General features: G+C 34.2%; 2 protein-coding genes across 2 annotated transcripts; both read right to left on the bottom strand.

The window, feature by feature from the left end:
* Positions 1 to 1,046: 1,046 nt before the first annotated feature.
* Positions 1,047 to 5,593, bottom strand: LOC107959627 (F-box protein At5g39450). The gene is made up of 2 exons (XM_016895720.2): positions 3,005 to 5,593; positions 1,047 to 1,863 (listed from the first exon to the last, which is right to left on the bottom strand). The coding sequence occupies exons 1-2, from the start codon at positions 4,882 to 4,884 to the stop codon at positions 1,848 to 1,850; spliced, it is 1,896 nt and encodes a 631-aa protein (XP_016751209.1). The 5' UTR covers positions 4,885 to 5,593; the 3' UTR covers positions 1,047 to 1,847.
* Positions 5,594 to 6,815: 1,222 nt separating this feature from the next.
* LOC107959626 (vacuolar protein sorting-associated protein 20 homolog 1) lies at positions 6,816 to 12,579 on the bottom strand. The gene is made up of 6 exons (XM_016895719.2): positions 11,968 to 12,579; positions 11,672 to 11,824; positions 11,263 to 11,415; positions 10,434 to 10,517; positions 7,245 to 7,386; positions 6,816 to 7,044 (listed from the first exon to the last, which is right to left on the bottom strand). The coding sequence occupies exons 1-6, from the start codon at positions 12,067 to 12,069 to the stop codon at positions 7,019 to 7,021; spliced, it is 660 nt and encodes a 219-aa protein (XP_016751208.1). The 5' UTR covers positions 12,070 to 12,579; the 3' UTR covers positions 6,816 to 7,018.
* Positions 12,580 to 19,761: the final 7,182 nt, after the last annotated feature.

Consider the following 19,761-nt stretch of genomic DNA (forward strand, 5'->3'; position numbering starts at 1 on the left):
TTTGAAATTCTTAACGACTATTGAAATGCAAATTAATTCAAGTTATTTTGGCAACGAATGAAGGGTCTTTACTCGAACTTGACGACTAAGTCGAATATAGGTGTCACGATCATATTAAAGTTAGTTCTATGAAATCTCTTCTTTTTACCTATAAAAGAATGGTTTGAACATACAACATGTGATAACATGAGGGACTCACAAAGAAATTTCATTTTATGGCTATAGCTATCATCTTTAAGCTAATGTTTCTTAACAATCATTGGTGGGTTTTCTTATTTGTCTTCTACTATTGTCGGGTTGTTTACCCATTTGCCGAGGCCCAACTAGGCAATTAACAGCCAACAGGCACGTAATAAATTGCATATTAGATCTAGAGACAACTGTGCAATATATGGTCTTCTTCAACGGTGAAGTCAAAAGAAATTTTTAACCTTAAATTATAATTTTAGTATTATAAATTTTAAGTTGCAAAAAATTAAATTTTAGTATTGTATTAATTTATAGTTTCACAGTTTTTAAGATTTAATTATAATTTTATTGTTTTGTTTTTAAAAAATACAATTCAGCCGATTGAGTCATAACTCGATTGGTATGAGCATTGTTGCTAATACAAGACAGGAGTTCAAGTGCATTGAAATGCATTATCAAACATTATGAGGAAAGTTTAGTTGATTAAATCAATCCTCCTTTGGATCTTCAATACAGCAGTCTCTTGCATTCCAGAACTACATTGTCCCACTCTGTGCCAACTTGGAGATTAGTTTTTATCTATCCATTTGCGGTGTCATCCTCCACCTCTAGTCCACTCGTTCATGAATTTTGGGTTGTCATTCTCAATTGTCTAATTGAGAAGAAGTGATTGTTAGTTCATGTGACCCCCAGTTGCAACGCATGTAAATGCAGCCCCCTTAAACAACTTTGGTCTCTACATACATTTCATTAAAAAAACTGGATTTTGCATTTAACCATGAAAATAAAATGTTAATATCCATCCATTTCTATTCTTTGTTGATTTCCAAACTTGGCCAATAAGAAGCCTGCATGAATTAACATAATAAGCCATGTAATTATGGTTTTATAGGCATATAGAATTATAAGCATACAAGTAGAATAGTAAAGCGAAACAATAGTTCTGATAAGTAAATTAATACATTGAAGGGTTCTACTATTAATAATAGATGCATAATAATCACAAACATAGCATCTCTTTTCTCTTCCCCTTGCCTTCTATCTCTACTTCACATCGGTACAATATCAACACCGCTTGCGCTGCAAAAAAATTCAACCAAGATCCTGGTATACCCTTGGATAATTGGAAACTGCTAATATCATTTAGTTCCCTCACACGCCAGTTTACACATGAAAACATTCATTTTATGGGTTATCAACAGCTTCAACCGGCTTTCCTTTCTCGGAGAAAGTAGAGGAATAGAAGAGAGGGAAGGTGAGTTACGAATAAGATATCCTTATTACAACTCTTCATATGGTAAAAGTATGTCAATGTAAGATCCAAAGCAATAAAAAGAAAAAAAAAAGGTACTGCTCAAAAGTTAATGGGGAAAAAACTTGTACCATATCTTCAAAATACGATGTCTCTCCATTGTAGACTACATATATAGATATATATATCTTTACCTGAAGTACAGGAATGACCTAATAATCTCTTGTAACGAACATAAGGAGATAACCCTCGTTGTGTCGGAGAAACGGATTTATCGTCTCGGAAACAACCTGAAACCTGACACTCTCGAGTCACAAGTAGCAGCAAACTAGCCCCGGCTCTACATGACGTATTGGCATGGAAACAATAGTTGAGTATTTGCAACTATTCTAGTCCCATCGGTGACCTAGATATGCCTTTGCCTGCCAAAGAAACATGGGGCAACCACAGATGATTATTTGCAGAACATTATACAAGAAAGCAACAGTTATCGAATTAGAACTAGTGCTTGTAAGAACTAATCCTAGATGCATCCCAAGCTTCAAAGAAAAGTAAACAAACTTTCATAAAACAAAGATGTTACATTGATTCATTTCAAAGGCTCACAAAACTTGCCATAAGTAAAATATTCTTTATCTGGGCCTGAACATATAGGGGTCATTTTCTTTGTTTTTTTACCCTTCAACACGATACGTTAACATAAATTTATATGAACAATGACAGAATGTTGAATGTAAAATGCATAATTTTATTCTGCACCAACAAAATCAGAAAATAAAAAACTATTACCTATATACATTTCAAGTGAAGTGAGAAACAAATACAAAAAGACTGCAAAGCTGAACCTAACATGGTGCATATGCTAAGAGTGAATAGAAATTTAACAGTTAATCGAAAATTATGTCCAAAAATTACCAAAGTAAAAGCCAGGTTAAATTTATAAACCACCTACCAAGCCATACTTAATTCACTTGACCTATAGAAAGAAACTAAGCCAGAACATGATAAATCAAGAGAAAGTTGTTTAGCCAATAAAATGCAAGATCAGATTCACGATACCATGAACTGAGCAGTTCCTTAGAATCTCTGCCGTCAAACAATTGACAGAAGTTCTCCAATAAACAAGACATACTCTAAAAGGCCCTAACTCATAAAATATAAGTATTTTTTTCACTCATAAAGTAAACAAACCAGAAGCTCAGAAGAAAAAGAAAGTTAGATAGTAACAAGAAGAGACTCATAGCAGTTGTAGGCTTGTAGGCTTGTCAGGATGCAATTGAAAAATAAATAGCAACTGGGAACTCATAGCAGTATATAAAGCGCAACATTAATTGAGTTGTTTGTTTAGCTGTCACTTCCCCCACCCCTCACACTACTAAAAAAACAGAACTCAATATCATTGTTATTCTCATGCCAAATAACCAAAAAAGAATTTCCTTGTTTATGAATTAAGTACAGCATGAGTGCAATAAATAGAGCAAACGAAGGACAACATTCATTAGCTAAGGGGCAGTTTGGGGAAAAAAAGATTTAAAACATTCTTCTATAGGATATAACACAAACCTTAAGGAAGATGAAAACGTTGAGGTGTTTGAGAACCCCGCAAACACATTTGAGTAGGATTTGGTCAAATATGAAAAGTTGGCAACTGGAGGTAAAGCAGGCACCTGTTCACCTTTCTTCAAAAGATCTTGCAAGTTGAGTCTTTGCAGGGTCAAGACAGCCCTGGATTCCTTCCATATGAAGGCAAGCAGACCATTTTGAATAACAAAAAGAGAGCCAGGCTTTGAGCCAGGATATCTAAAACCATATCCATTTGCAATACCTTCTCCCATGAAAGCATGCTTCACACTGACAGGATGCGAATCTGCATCACTATCCCAAGGAAATGGGTCAAGTGAAGGTTCATCAATATTCACTATGAACATTGCAGAACCATTTGGGTGCAGAACATAGTGGGTGCCTTCCAATATTTTAGTTGCAATGAGAGACCGTTTTCCATCTGTCTCTTCGTAAGAGAGCAAAAGAAAGAACAGAGCTTTCCCAGGCTTGTCTTCAGTTGGCCTTCCTGGAGGCCAACCAAATGTTCCTCCCCATAAACCAGCATACTCTTGGTCCTCCATAGGAACCCGCATGGGCAGCTTGTAAAGAGCAAACTGTGTATCATGCATATTAGGCCAAGCTCGATAAGCTGATAACTTCATTGTCGTTGCATGCAATGTCAGCCCTATAGTATCCCCTGAATTTAGAAAATCATGAAGTAGAGCATGCCTATTCTCACCGCTAGAAGAATTAAGTCTTGACATTGCTCGACCACCATTGAGAGAACTAGATTTCCGAAGAATTTGCTTAATGCTGGCTCTGAAGTACCCACCTATACTTTTCCTATTGTTGCCATGTGTCTGACTATCATCTCCATTCAGAGAAGTAGAAGTAGAAGTAGAACTAGAACTAGAACGGTCAAGGCTCTTTCTAATGTCACTGAGTTCCAACTGAATAGGACCAGCAGAAATCGCAGTACTCTCATTCAAATCTGTGCAACTGTGATCACTACCAAATTTATACATCTGAAGAAGCGACGATCTTCGCTGCAACAGAAGTATCAAATCTTTTTGGAAATTCTCTGCGTCCTCCCTCAATCGTGGAAATAGAGGCTCACATATAGAATCAGTAACCATTAGACGAACTTGGCCGGTGACAGTCTCAAGCAACGTTCTTCTATCACCAAAAGCTAACCGACTAAAAGGAACTACAGCCTCGCTCCGTCCAGAGACCTGTTGTGATCTCGATAAACCACTATTTGATCTACAAACCTTTCTTGAAATCTCCTCAGTGGAATGATGAGTAAAGCTCTTACTAGGCAACAATTTACATCCATTCCTTTTTTCTCTAGGCTCAACCTCAAGAAATAGCACATTGCAGTTCTGCTCCACGGATTCCACCAAACCAGGATATAAAAAGTCACATCCTTTCTCCCTACCGTGAAGAAGAAACGTGGTAGAACCATCAAAATCACCAATAATTTCAAACACTGGTGCCCACAGAATGGGGCCATCCTCGATTCCTAACGGGCCAAGCTCTTGCGGAATTATTCGACATCCAACAACAGAAACAAAACCAGGCATTACATAGACTACATTGCCAAGCTCAGGATTCTGGTGAACCCAAATCCCAATTAATGGCTTTACTCTAACAAGGAAGCGACAAAGCGCCTTATAAGATACTACACCTTCCCTCCACTCCACTAGGTCCCTTGTAGGCACAATTCCAACTACATCACATTGACTGAGCCAAATCTTTTCAGAGGCTACAAGTGCAGATAGACTTTTGCAACATATACTAAGATTACACATATCCTTTAGTGAAAGGGACCGTGATATGATAGCAAACACATCATCAGGTAACGCAAGAAACAAGCTAGAACCACAAGTTTCGGGTAACATGGCAGTGTCAGTTATTTATTCTTCGGGGTTATTAAGATTCCTCCCCCCCTCCCCAACAAATTAAGCTACAAATCAATATTCAAGGAAACAAAAAGAAACAATTCTGAATCTATAAATAAATAAATAGACAAACAGAATTCAGAGAGATCATGTTACCCAAATCAAGCCTTGAATACAAATGGGTTTGTGATTCCCCCTTTATTCTACAATTTTCCACCCAGAAACATGGATTCCAAAGGTGGAGATGAAAATCAAAGTGGGGGGGTTTCATCAACTTCCCCCAAAAACTGAACCTTTTTCCTTATAAAAACATGAACTTTGCTTTGCATCTACAACTCAAGAAAGATATCAAAAGACAAAAAAAACAAAGCTTGGTTGGCCACAGTATGTATAGATTTAGGACATAACGTAAGAGTAGGGTAAATTCTCAAGTCGTCAGCACTGAAAATAAAATAATAAAAAAAAAAAGAAAAGCTTTAAAGCAGCTTTTTTTGCACTAGTGGTTTTTTTATCAGTTATGTAATGAAATTGAAGGATGAGGGGAAAAAATGGGAGCTGCGTGCTTCAAACATTGGTATTGACGTTGGCCCAGCATCAGCCTACCAATATTGAAAAATTAGAAACAACCCCATTAATATTCTCGCACTGTTTGGGAGTCCAATTATTGTCGACTTTGGAATATAAGCAGTGTGTCGAGTGAGTGGACCATGTTTTTCGCTATGCCATTCATAGTAAGTATGTGGTTTTCTATATGAGAAAGAGAAAATTTATTTATTTAATTTTTCTATTCATCATCTAATCATGTATGTAGACATAGTAGGTAGCAAAAACATGTTTTATGTGGATTATGACGTCCAATTTTAAGTTATAATTTACAAAGTATATCCATAAATAATTTAAGAATTAAATTAATTTGTTTTCAAGGGTTAAGTATTAATTTACAATAATTACATTATTTAAATAAATTATATTAAAATTTCATCATTTTTAAAAACATCAGAACTCTACCTGCTCTCTTATTATCGTGTGAAATTTATATTAATTTTTATACGGAAATTATCCTTAGGTGCTTCAAAAAAATGACATTCTTTGGATGTCATCATATTAATTCATCTTTTAAAAATAAAAAAAATGGTTAAATTAGAAATTGGTTGTTTTCAAAATTGAGTAGTCTATGCGTTCATACTATTATATTTATTAGAAAAAATAGTTAGAAAATCTTATTTCTAAAGATTATTATATTGTAGAAGTTAGTGCTTATTATTAAAAGTAGAGCACCCTATAGCATGGCTGTATGTGTGGAAAAAAGAAGAAAACCAGAGTATTGCTTTGAATTTGTATATATATTGACTTGGAAGAAAAACAGAGTTGAATTGGTAAGATTAGGTCTAGGCAGGTTGGTGGATGCAATTGCTCCCACGCATTTAGCTTTTGGTTTAATTGAAAATGACACTGATTTTCTTTTCATTTCTTTTTCTGCTTCTATACAAATAGTTTGAAATATTGGTAACAATAATCAATAATAAACTCAAATTCAATCAAAACACTTGATTATCATTAGCCCTGAATTAATCCTTAGCTACTGCTCCAATCTGATCTGGGCTTTCTTCTTCTTCTTTTTCTTTTTTTTTTTCATTTCACCAAGATATTCAATCAGATTTTTCATTGAATTTGTCCAGAAAATAATCTCCATTTAGAATTATTTTGAGTAAAAACCCAAAATGATCCAAACCATTAAACAATCTCCCAATTAAGCACTTGTTAGTACCACTTCCGACACCTTAGAAAATCATTAATGCATAATGTTTAAGGAGAAATAAAGCATTCATTCCAGTTCAGTTATATACACACATATATGCATATATATGAATTAAAAGTTAAAACCTTACCCAGATAGATGATCCAACAAGCTAATGTACAAGGGCAGAAAATAAGCAAATAACAATAATCACCATTATGTAAATTATGGGTATTTATACAGATCCGTACGCACTGACATGGAAATATTTGACCACCAAACTCTTTCATGGAATTGGAAATAAACAGATCAGATTAAATATAGGACGAAGCAGCCGGGAAATGGTAATTAATAATCGCAAGCTCCTTATCATGAAACAGCACGTCTTTTTCTCAATCATGCAGGTAGGGGTTCCTCCGTAACTGTTTTTTTTTTTTTTAAATTGTCAGTAGTTAGAACTTCTCAATCATGCAGAGAGTGCATGCATGTGTCATGTGTGAGTAAGCATGGGCATTTTGACTGTGTGTGTGTGTGTGAGCGCTTGTATCGGCATGTATTGTATGTGTGTGTGTATATCTAGAGAGAGAGAGAGAGAGAGAGAGAGAGAGAGAGAGAGAGAGACCTCTTCTTTTTGTGGAAATTTCAGCATCATCTGTAGCTGCATTGGAAGCAACTGGTTTCTTGGTTGGCACATCAGGAAGATCCAACTTTTGTTCTTCAGATCCTGCTTTACTAGGCACTTCTGGCATATCTTGAACGGCCATCTAAACAACATTCAGTTTGTCATTCGAACAGAAAATGGTTGACGAAACAAACCATATGCTAATAAACAAAGCAAAATCCCGAATGATATACTAAACAAAAGACCTTTCCATGCTTACACACCACCAAGGATTTCTAGTTTTTTCATAAATCCAATAAAAAGGAAGAAAAAAGCCAAGCTTAACATGAGCAAACAGGTCCAATCTCATGGTTCAATATATATCCCATACTAATAAATAATATCTATAGGTAAAATGCATTCAATGATTTATCTATAGGGTTAGCGTTTGCACACCAAGGCTTTTCTGCTATTCAAATGCTCAGAGACATTGAGGAATTTAAACTTTTAGAAACAACAATTCAAAGAAATTATTTTCTTCATTTTCTGGCATTAGAAACCAGAAGACACCTCTGGGCTGCCTATTCTCTAAAGCTCTCTCCCAAGATCTTTAAGTCAAACAAATTCTAGGTTGAAATTTTGAATTGCTTTTCTATCTCATATTTGGTATCAAAGGCAAAAAACTATCAGGAAAGTGCAAAGAAGCAAAGAGAAGAGTATGAAGAGGACTAACAGAGAGATGATTATCACCATCACCTACTGGCAAAAAAATTGTGGCCTAGTGTTTTATCCATAGAACCAAATCAGCAGCTGCCATCTCAACAAGTGACAGATCAGCCAAGGAGGAGTACACATGAGCGAAAACTTCCTCAGGCCTTGCTGATTATGTTTAGTTTGTTATAATCGTTTTTACTTGGCTAATAAAAGTGGGAAAAGGGCAACGGGGAGGGAATCAATCTGTTAGCTCAATTCTCTCTTCATTTCTTTCTTCTTTTCCTATTTCCTTTATTCTGTTGCTCTTCTATATTACTTGTTCTTGATTGTGCTGCATTTTGCAATCTATCAATTCAATCTTGGTTTATCTTGAGTTTCTCCCATTGCTGGTATTGAGTTCATAACACCTAGTCTGGTTTCAGAAAATCATTGGCAATCTATAAAGAAATGTCTTGTTTTCTATAGGAGTCAACAAACGGTTTGTTTGGCAAAAACAAAGTATTTTGGTCATCTTGAAAGCCGTAGAGAAATGGTTGAAAACTTTAGCCATATTAAAGTTCATAAGGCCAGTGCCATTACAAGTTGTTATCCCCATTGCAATCACTTTTGCCCTTTCCCTTGTCTTTTATTGGGAACCTTTATGGCCTTTAGGGAAGGAAAGGAAAAGTTTGTAAATATAAACGGAGACCATGGAGGAGTTTTCTAGAGAAACAGATTAATGGAACAAGAAATTTTTTAAGCTCTTTTATTAGGTCTAGGGTTTGGTTATGTACCTATGATCAAAATAATGGGAAACACACAAAACCCAAAGTAAGTGGCTTGACACAGCAACTGGGGCTTTGGGTGAGTTTCAACATGGTAATCTTTTTTCTTTGATAGTGAATTTCTTATTTGTTGTGCTCATGGATATAGAGATTTAGTTCCTTAACCTCGTATATCAGTGTGTTCTCTCTTTATTGCTTCCATTATTGATTCCTTTTCTTGATTATGTTATTGTCTGTGTCTGATAAGTCTAACATCTAAGTTGGTTAATCTGACTTTTGCAACTAAGCAGCTTGGGTTGGTTATTACCCAAGATTTCAATGTTTTTAAGACTACCCTGATGGTCACATTCGCTTTACATATTTACAAACTTCTCCTCCCCTTTCGACAATACCATAAGTGCAACCAACAGGAAACAAGATAAAGGGAATTGCAAGGGGGCCAACAAACCATAGATAGCGTAAGCAGTTAATCATGTGGGTCAACCTTAATAGTTTTCACACGGTTGAAATTTTCAGCCATTTTTCCACATCTTTCAAGATATGAGACGACCTATTTGACTTCATTGGCAGTAATTTTCAGCTGTTTCTGGATATTCTCCTTACTGTTTTAGACCTATGAGGATGTATGATGTTTGCCAACGCAGATAGTTGTCAAAGTTTATTGGTCAGCCATAAATAGTAACTTCTTGGAGGGTCAATAAGGAGCTCGCATACCATCCCATGAAAGGTTATTTTAGTTAGAGTAAATAAAGTTAACAAGACTAGATACTTTTTTAAACCCCGGCAATTTGGAAATATAACAATAAGGAATTTAGGTTATTGTTCTTGTATCCTTTGGAAGAATTGTAAAGAGTGAAGATAAAATGTAGGGTGATGATTTTGAGAATGTAGTGATTAAGGACTTTGCAAAGCAGGTTGCAACCAGTGAAGAGTATAAAACAGTAAATACACATTCACAGAGCAGCTTTTGAATGCCAGCAAAACATAAAGCAGAAATGTGCAGAGAAGCTAAAGAATTGAAAACTAGAGGTTAGACAGTGCAGTTGACTTTCCCACCTCAGACTTTGTGTATGGTGAAAATTAAATGTGTACATTCATAAAATACACATGCATGCATGCGTAGTTCATACTACTGTAGGAGTAATGTTAGACAATTTTATTTCACGATCTCTTAACTACAGTAGATTCTGTTTTAGGGTTTTATGTCTTTTTTATTTTTACCATTTAAAGTCCAAGTTTTATTTTTAATGAGTAGGTTCCATGTAAGATCTATGAATGAGAACAGATTGTTTTTGTTATTTCCTTTCCTGGCACTAGAAACAAGAAGACCAACCTTCTAATTTACTTAACCTCTATTCCTCCATTCCTAATTTCTGTTGGTCTCCGAATTAAACAAATTCAGAAAAATAAAAACAGTGGAGAGGAAAATAGACAAAGGGTTAGGAACAGTTGCAAATCATAAAAATTTTAAGGTTAATTTGTACTATTCTATAAATAAATAAACTATAGTAAATTTTAACTACTAGAACTGTGGAACTTTAGCATTATAGAGCCTAGGGCCAATATTTGGCATATTTTTGGAAAGACGCATAAAATAATATTTCTATAAATTTTGTTTCTTAATTGAAGAAATAAGATCATCAATGAGCACCACCTAAAGAATCAGCAAACCATAGATGGCTATTTAATCAAATGCAATTGTAATTTTTACTAGTTATAACTGAACAAATACCTGAGTTTCCAAGTTCTCAAATTCTGCCAAAATCTCCTCTTCATCTTCTGCTGATAACTTCTCCCCCAAGATCGCATTAATTTCCTAAAAAATTACAAATATACAGCCCATTTCAGAGAAAAAAGAAAACAATAATGGAGAAAAAGCAGAAAGCCCGTGTGATGAGGAATTGTTGAATATATGATCTAATGGACAAAAATGCCACACCTTTTGGCAGATAAAGAGAAAGCTTAGTTAATAAAATCAACATGAGAAAAAGGAAAATGCAAGTGATTCTTCAGAAAAATGAGAAAACATGTCTTAATCTCCATTTATAGCTTCCTTGTCTAAAACCATAAGCATGTCGTGTTTACAGGCTTCATGATCATCTATGTCATTCAAGGATATTTAGAAGGAAAATTTGAAATAATAAAAGAAAAACATATCTAAGAGAAAAAAATGTGATAAAATCTTCTTGAAAATGATGTATAATGTAATGCTGTCCTCTGCCAGCTTGAATTCTACATCCTAATGGCAACCTGGTAATTTTAACCATTCTGTTTTAGAGACTTAAACATTGGTTGTTTACCTTTTTCTTCTTTTTGAAGAGAACTTCAAAATAGATTAAAATGCCCTGATTCATAAGCAACTAACTTATGGCATGATAAACATCTTATCTGAAGTGGACAGACACTTGAAAACAAACAATGAGGGATAGTGAGTGAGACAACAGAGAAGAGACATCTACATCAAGGATCATATTCATTTTCGACAGAGAACTCAAGCAAGCGAGCAAATTCACAATGAATTAAAAGGAACAAAGATTAGTAAGAATTGAAACGAAGCTCACATCTTGATAAGCCTTAGCCTCTTCGGTGTCATCCATTAACTTCTGCACATCATCAATGTTGATCTCACTTTGTATTGCCTTAATTGCATTGTTACCTGCTTTCAAACTATCAAAAACTGCTTTTTGCTTGCTTGCTAGTTCAATATCTGCCAACTGAGAGAAGAATTAGTATTTTAAATCTATATATGCATTTTCAAATAGTAACACTAGAACCCAAAAGTAAGGTAACAGAGCAGTGCCCATGTCAATGCTAGCTCTGTAAAAATACATTGTAAAGGATTGACTTGATATTTGATCAAACCCTTATTGCCTTACAAAAAGAATTGCAAGAACTTAACTTAGCAAAAATATCAAATGATAAATTAAATTAAACAAAATCAAACACCATGAAAATTCAGGTTTCAATTACTTGTTGCTCAACATTAATAAGCCAGGTATCAACTTGCTTCAATAGTTCTTCTTGAGCTTTCTTCTTCTTCAAAGCTAACAAAGCTCTATCCTTCCTCTTTTCACGAATCAAGTCTCTAGCAGCTTGCTTTTCTGCTTCTATAACAGCCTCCAGCTAAGAAAGACGAAAAATGTAAACAAAAATGAAGCTAAAAATAAAATTACAGAAAATGACCAAAAAAAGAGAATTAGAACTGAATTAACTTATAAACACAAATAGTTTTTTCAAGGAAAAAGAAAAGAGAGAAGCAAAGAAACCTGTTGCTGGTATTGACCAAGCTTGCGTCTCTGAGTCTTGAGCGAGAGAATTGCTCGATCGACTTCGGTGATCTTGGGTTTCTTCGCCAATAAATTCCCCATCTATTATTGCTGATTCAATTCAATTAAGAAAAAGAAACAACTAATCTCCGTATTAGGATTTTGTTGGGAAGAGGACCCAAATCTCTCCGCCAATCAGCCTTAGCGGCGGAGGTAAATCTGTTATCCCTTTCCTTTTGATTTTAATTTTGTTTTTCTTCCCTCTTCCTCTTACCTTTTACCCTGTCGTCTACAGCGCATAACCACTGACAATCTCCAAATTAATTTCTTTCAAAGAAAAAAAAAGACGATCTCCAAATTCCAACTCTTTGTATTACTATATTTAGTTTATTTCTTATTCAAGAATACTACACTAGTTTAATTTCACATAAACACTATTTTATACTTAAAAAAAAAAGGGGGGGCTCTTTATTAATATACAAGAAAAATTAAATTTTAATTTCAAGGAGAGTTTTTTTTTTTTAATTTCACAACCATCTTTAACCAAATATTATCTCTTAGTTTTATTTCTCTTACAAATATATTGTTTAGTAATGATTTTGTCTCAAAAGTATTTTTTTGTTCCAAAATTGTTTTTTTAAAACAACGTTAAATTAGTCGTAAGTCACAAGTTTATTTTGTGAGGCCAAAATTAAATTATAAAGTAATCAAAGAATATTTTTTTCTTTATATATACTTGTTATTTTATAATTTTAAAGGGATTAAACTAAAAAAAATCATCTTTGAGAAAGACTAAGTGTACTTTTACCATTAAACTAATAATTTTAAAATTTTCAAATAATTAAAAATAATAATTTGCCATTTTGTGGGCTAAGGCCATGTCTGTCCCCTTAGTGTGATCCCTAATTAAATGGTTATTGGATTTAGAGAATATAAATGTAGGTAAACTATATTTAAAATCATAAACTACTAGTAGGTTTATGTTTTGGTCATTTAACTTCAAAAAATTACAAAATGGTCATTGAATTATTTTACAATTTTCTTTTAAGTCACTAGGCTGTTAAAATCATTGTTGAATGGCCTTCTCTGTTTGCACTGCTTGCACCAATCAAAAATTGTCCTTCTTCTTCTCTTCTATAATTCAGGTTTTTTTTTAATGAAACATCTTTGAACGTTATTAATTTGCGAACCAAAATCCGAACAACTTTCTTTTTCGATCTCCGACACTAACCATTAAATCAACTAGAATCTAAGGAATGTTATTCTACTCGTCAATGGATACTAATTCAATGTACCGATCATCAAATCATTGTTTGGAGCTCACTAATTGGACAACTAGAAAAAACTTAACAAACCAGTGAATTAAATAAAAACTTTCAAATAATTTAGTTACTTCAATGAAAATTTTCAAATTGTTTAATGACCATTTTGTAATTTTTTAAAGTTGTGTGATCAAAGCATAAACTTACTAAAAGTTTAATAACTTTGGATGTAGTTTACTTAATAAGTATTAGAACCAATAACATGGCTTAGCCTCAACAAAATGTAAGATCTCAATTTTGGAATTTATTACTTATAAGTTCAACTAACCATTTAATACATTCAGGTATTATCTTACATTCACTCTATTCTAGTTTATTTTCACACAAAATCTTTTAAAAAAACTCAACTCCCCTCAAGCACAAATTAAATTCTCAGCTTTTTTTACCATTAAAAAAAAAGTTTTATTGAGGCTCCAACATGAATCGTAACTTCATTATTCGTAAACATGGTAAAATTTTATACTTGATTTTTAAATTTTTTATTACAATTAAACTTTATTATTATGAAACTTATTTTAGATTTTAGTAGAATAAATAATATTTTTATTGTTAATTTTTTAAGTCGAAGAAATTGGAATGCTAAGGCCTAACATAATTTTTCATTTTGGCATGTCAAATTGATGTCTCAAAAACCACTTAAAGAGGATTGGTTTATTAGCAACAATAATGCCTTAATTTGAAATGGTGGAGTTATTTGCTAATTTACTTGAAAGATGGAGGCCTGAAATACATAAGTTTCAATTTCCATGTAGGAAAACTATCATAACATTAGAAGGTGTAGCTTTAATAATCGACTTTCAAATTTACAAACAAACAATAATCAAAGAGAGTAACATTGACATGTTGCGGTTATGTTATCAATTATTGGGTGCCAGTTTGGACAAGCGGCAAAAGGAATGCAATGGGAATAAGGTAAAAGTAACATGGTCAATCTAGTCCTTCTAGCTAATGCAACTGCCAAGAAGGATGGATCAATATATCAAAGCTTTAATGTTATACATGATAGGAGGAATGTTATTTCCAAATAATTCAAACAACATGGTCCATTGCATGTATTTGAATCTATCATCAAACTTTGATTTAGTCAGTACACTCAGCTAAGAGCATCAATTCTAGTATACCTCTATAAGGGGTTTTGTAAGGCGACTTGACATTATATCAATGAAATTAAAAATAGCAATATGCTTTTGCAAGCATAGGCGTGTATATAAATGTCATGGTTAGCACCAATCCCTTCCCAAACATATTGAAGGTAAAAATATAATCCTGCTTAATATCTTAGATGTATTAAATTATGAATATATATAATGTCCTTTATATTTAACATCTTAGGTCATACTTAGAGAATGACATTATTGATATTATATAAGAGGTAGTGTGCGAGTAAGTTGAAGTTTGGAGGTCTAAGTGTTGATTAAATGCTTCCACATTATCAAGTGGCAACAACTTGGTCAAGTGAAATGAATCAGTTTGTCTTGGTGCAAAATATTCCTATTGGCCCTGAGAACCTCGATTCTTTTTGTTTGATTGATTTGAAGGATCAGGATAAATATTTCCCTAAAGAGCATGAAATTTATATTGATATTTAGGACCATCATGTTGACCATGTCATTATCAAAAACATTATCTAGGATAATAATTTCTAACCCTCTTAGCCATATAATGATTGATTTAGGCTAATTGCTCAAACATGTTCATACGCGAACAAGGAACGTCCTCATATTAAGGAATTATGTGTACCAACGAGCATAATAGTAAGTTCATGCTCAAGTGGCCAAACTTGTTGAGCCATAGCCACTTGTCAAGTATTATGAGTTAAAGCCACTTGCCAAAGTCACCAAATCGGTTAGATTTGTCCTACTTGCCTGTGCAACATACTATTTGAATTCAAAGGGATCTAGTCAATTAAATTCTCCTAATTCACCATATATGATGTCGGAAATGAATATGGCATGTATGGACCCCGAGTTTACGTAGCTCTTTAGAGTTGCACATATAGATTCAATGAGCCTATACACACTTCAACCATTCTATTATTTACATCATTATTAGTCACGGGTCACTCAAGTGTATAATTTGATTAAATCCCATCAACACCTCAAACAAATAAAGGTAGAGATAAGAGTGGAACTCTTGTCCAAGCTCTACTACGGTGGAATCCAACCCATAACCATTAGCCACTAGGATGTGAAATACATTCACCGCATTGATGCCACTAATGATTTTCTTTAAATTATATTTGATTCATTACAAAAAAATTCACTTATTAAATAATTTATTTATGAATGAAACTTGTAAGTTAAAAATAATCATAAATTTAAAAAATTACTTTTTTTAGATTGTAACACTCCACAACTAATCCAATTACCAAATCAATGTTGTAAGATGTCATATTTTTTACCGAAACAACTACAATTTTATTTCGATATTCTAAAGACAAATCATACAAACAATTAAGTGTTTTTTTTTACTTCTAATGACATTAATTATTCAAATTTGGGTTAGTAGGCTTACGAATGCTCTTATGAAACTACGGCAACAAATAAGGGACTAAAACATAAAAATAGTTAAAGCAAAAATTCTGTTGCAACATCAAAGGATGGATGTCGCGACACTAAGGGTAGAAACAAAATGTCTCAACTTCAAACTGGGGTGAGTCGTGACTATGAAGATAGGGGTTTAATGTCATGACACCAATAGGGGAACGTCGCGACTCTAAAAACAGTTCATTCAAGTTTTGCATCATTCTTCTTAAACCTACCAAGCACCAATCCCAAACAGTCTAAGTGACCGAAAAGTTCAACATATCACATTTTAGGCTTTAATTCAAATGCAAAACTACCAACCTTGGTACACTTAAACATATTTTAACATATGATCATATACATATTCATATTTATTCTTGAATCATGCATTACAATCATTTACTTGGTATGTAAAAAATAACTCAAAACCAATATAACATAACCAAATGACAAACAAATCATTAACACATTAAATTACTACATATCCATACCATTTAACATATATGGTCATATTCAAAATGTTAACATGTCCTACCATTTGCACCAAAACATCCTAAATGGACCTAAAAACTATTGGGAAATGTGCCCATATTGTTGTAAACATGTAATTATTTTCTATGTATTTGAACAATGAATAAATAAATAAAGTTAATTTCATATTTCTCTATTATGTCTTTTGTGTTTCTGTCTTTCATGTTTTGCACGCATAGCGAAGTTGTGACAAGAAAATATTAGCTCATTTATTGTCTAAGTTCAAACTAATGATAAGTGGCACTGTAAGAATGTTTGTATTGCGAGAAAGACAACTTACTTCAGTAGATAATCTAAACGAGTCTGTAATCCCATAAAAGAATCAATGTGAGCATTTGATTAAAATACTTAAAAAAATTATTATGTCATATACAATTCCAATTAGGGAGATGCTTATTTTTGGCTATCGAAGCAATTAACTACATAAGTAGAGACATAGGTGTACTCATTAGAAGAATGATAAATTGGACTGGATCCAAGATAAATTAATTTTGAATCTGTTTGTGAATCAATTCACTTGTGACGTTCATAGTGTTGTGAATCAATTCACTTGTGACGTTCATAGTGTGATTTACCTAAATCCTAAATTAGTCACTGACCATGTGTATGTAACTCATGTGCTTTGATATAAGTAGAAACTTATGCTCTAAAGATGATCAAGCCCATAGCCGATATGTTGGGTACATGACATGGTTTTACTAGTAACAATAAAATTTATAACTCGATTAAAAAGTTAACGATATCCTCTCGTTGACATTGTGTAGATAATATGGAACGTGTCCATGGGTTGCTTGTTCTCAAACGAGCAATTTATAACAGTCATTTGTTGACAGTGAATATATTAATCATAAAAAAGACACAATGGTGACAATGAGATAAAATAAGATTATATTGAGTGAACAGATTGAACTTAAAGGAATCAAGGATATCATACTAGGGTAACATACACATAATGTAACACCCCAAACCCGGCCCAGACGTTACGACCGAATCCGGCGTGTCGCATTGAAACGTTACTAGAAAAGTCATGTTTTATCTAAAGTCTTTCTTAGTGTTTAAAGAATATCTTCGTTAAAGATTAAAGTGAATGGAAGCTGTGCACCAGGTAGGATGCCAGAAAATAGGAGGTGAGTCAATTAGACTGCTTAAGTACCCAGCTCTTCACGGATCCAATCCTAAACATGTACACAACCATTGCCACACTTTAACTGAGTGATTGTTCAGGGAAAGCCAATTCTTTTAAAACCATTTGAAAAGGTTATTAATTTTGAAAACGTTTTCGTTGCGGAAGCTTTGCCTTGTTATCGCGATATTTTGAAATCAAGTAACCTTTTTAAAATGCACCCTAGAGCTATTCAATTTCAATCAATTAAAACAATATCAAAACTAAGCTAACAAAACATACTAAAAACAATTAAAAATAATTAAAGCGGCCTTATTACAAATTAAAAACCCGAAAACATAAAGGAAATAATCTAGAATAAAAGTGAAGGCATAAACACTTATTTTAAACAGTCCACATAGCCACTCTGAATCCCTCCAGCTCCAAGTTCACCGATCTAAGGCTCACCTACAAAGATGGGAAAAAAGGGGGTGAGTTTGGAAAACTCAGTGTGTAAAGTATCCCAACCAGAGCCCAAATCAGTTCAAGCTTTACTGGGCCTAAGCCCTATTTAGCAATCAGAGTTAACTGGGCCTTAGCCCATATCAATATTAATCTGGGCCATAGCCCTTTATAGTATCAGAGTATACTGGACCTAGCCCATGTTAGTATCAATCTGAGTTGTAGCCCTATTACAAGTCGAGATATGTTGGACCTTGCCCATATTAACACATTTGGGCCCATTTCAATACAGTTGGCCCATAACAAAACAGTCTCATATGATTAATGCATGATAACCCCATCCAACCCTGCACTTGCCTCCGTCCATCCCTACACTTCCTGTGGGGAATAAATCACCCACGCCATCCCTACACTTACAGTGTTAACACCGATTGCGGCACTAACTATAATCCGCAGCAAAGCTGCTTATATCAGAATATGTGGCACAGCCACCAGAACGAGTTCTTCCCCCATAACAAAACCCAACCCCATGCAGTATGACATGTATGCAGAGAATATATAATTAACAAGGCATGCTTCAGAAAGACAGTCAGATTATAGCGTAAGAACAGTTATTTACCTTCGAAGGGCGTAATCGTAAACTTACCCCTTTATGAGTATTACGGTAATTCTACTTTACAGAAGTATTTCAGTAATTTTATCAGTCTTTTTAGGGTTTCATGCTCATTACAGTTATTAACATATTAACAGAAACACTTACCGAATATTTTTACTGAATTGGGCCCGTTGGCCCATTTAACCCAATTTTGGCCCATTAAGCCCAAATATACCGAAGTGTAAGAAATTACGCACTCTGCAATTTTATCGTTGAAGTTACCAAAATTATCAATACAAACAATCCTACGAGCACTCGCACGCTCGCAAGTTCTCGAAATACCGGCTTTTTGGTATTTCAGTTTTTCGGTTTTTGCCGATCTAGTCTCCTAGTGGGTGTCGTTTACACACCTGATTTGCGACAACTGCTACCAAAATCTCCCACGATATCCTACAATCGTCACTAGACATATCAAATCCAAAATACAATGGCAACCATCATAAACTTACTTACCATAATCGGCCATCAATACATATGGCCCTTGAGATCCTACCTTTGCCAAAACTAGTGACTAGATCTCGATCTAGTCGTTCCAATTGTCCAAGCCTTCGATCAGCAGCCTCTAGATCACACTAACACTAAAACAAATCAATTGTTACACCCCTTAGAGCCTTAAGCTCCAATCGACAGCCTCCTTATACCTTTAGGGATTTCGACTTTTCTAAAACCCGAAATAAAGAATAGATTTGAGTACCTACCTCAGGTTCTTTCAACCAAAATGATTCCATTTCAGTTTCTACTCAGATCTGATGCAGATCCAACCCTTAAACACTAGCAGAAATCGAATCTTAGAGATCTAAAGATTCGGCTATATGTCCCTAAAAACTATGGTGTTTTCGGCTTTTGGAACTGTGAAGAGGAAGATGATTTGGTATGGTGGTTTTGCAGTGGTATTTTCGACAGGGGTTGAGGTTTAGAGGATGTGAAAATCGGCCAAAAGAGATGAAGAAAATAGGAGGATTTTGACCAGAAGAAATCGGCACAAGAAACAACTTTCGGGATTTCGGCTTTTATGGCAATCGGCTATAGAGGTTTAGAAAAAAATGGGAATGAAAGAGGAGATGAGTAGAATGGTAGGAATGTTTCAGCTAGAGAAGAAAAGAAAGGTAAAAGAAAATAGAAGAAGAGAGGAGAAGAGAAGGAAGAATTCGGCACTCAGGAGATCTAACTTTGCGTTTTTCGGCTTTTTGCGATACT

The sequence above is a fragment of the Gossypium hirsutum genome, chromosome A05 (genome assembly GCF_007990345.1).
Source record: "Gossypium hirsutum isolate 1008001.06 chromosome A05, Gossypium_hirsutum_v2.1, whole genome shotgun sequence".
NCBI lineage: Eukaryota > Viridiplantae > Streptophyta > Magnoliopsida > Malvales > Malvaceae > Gossypium > Gossypium hirsutum.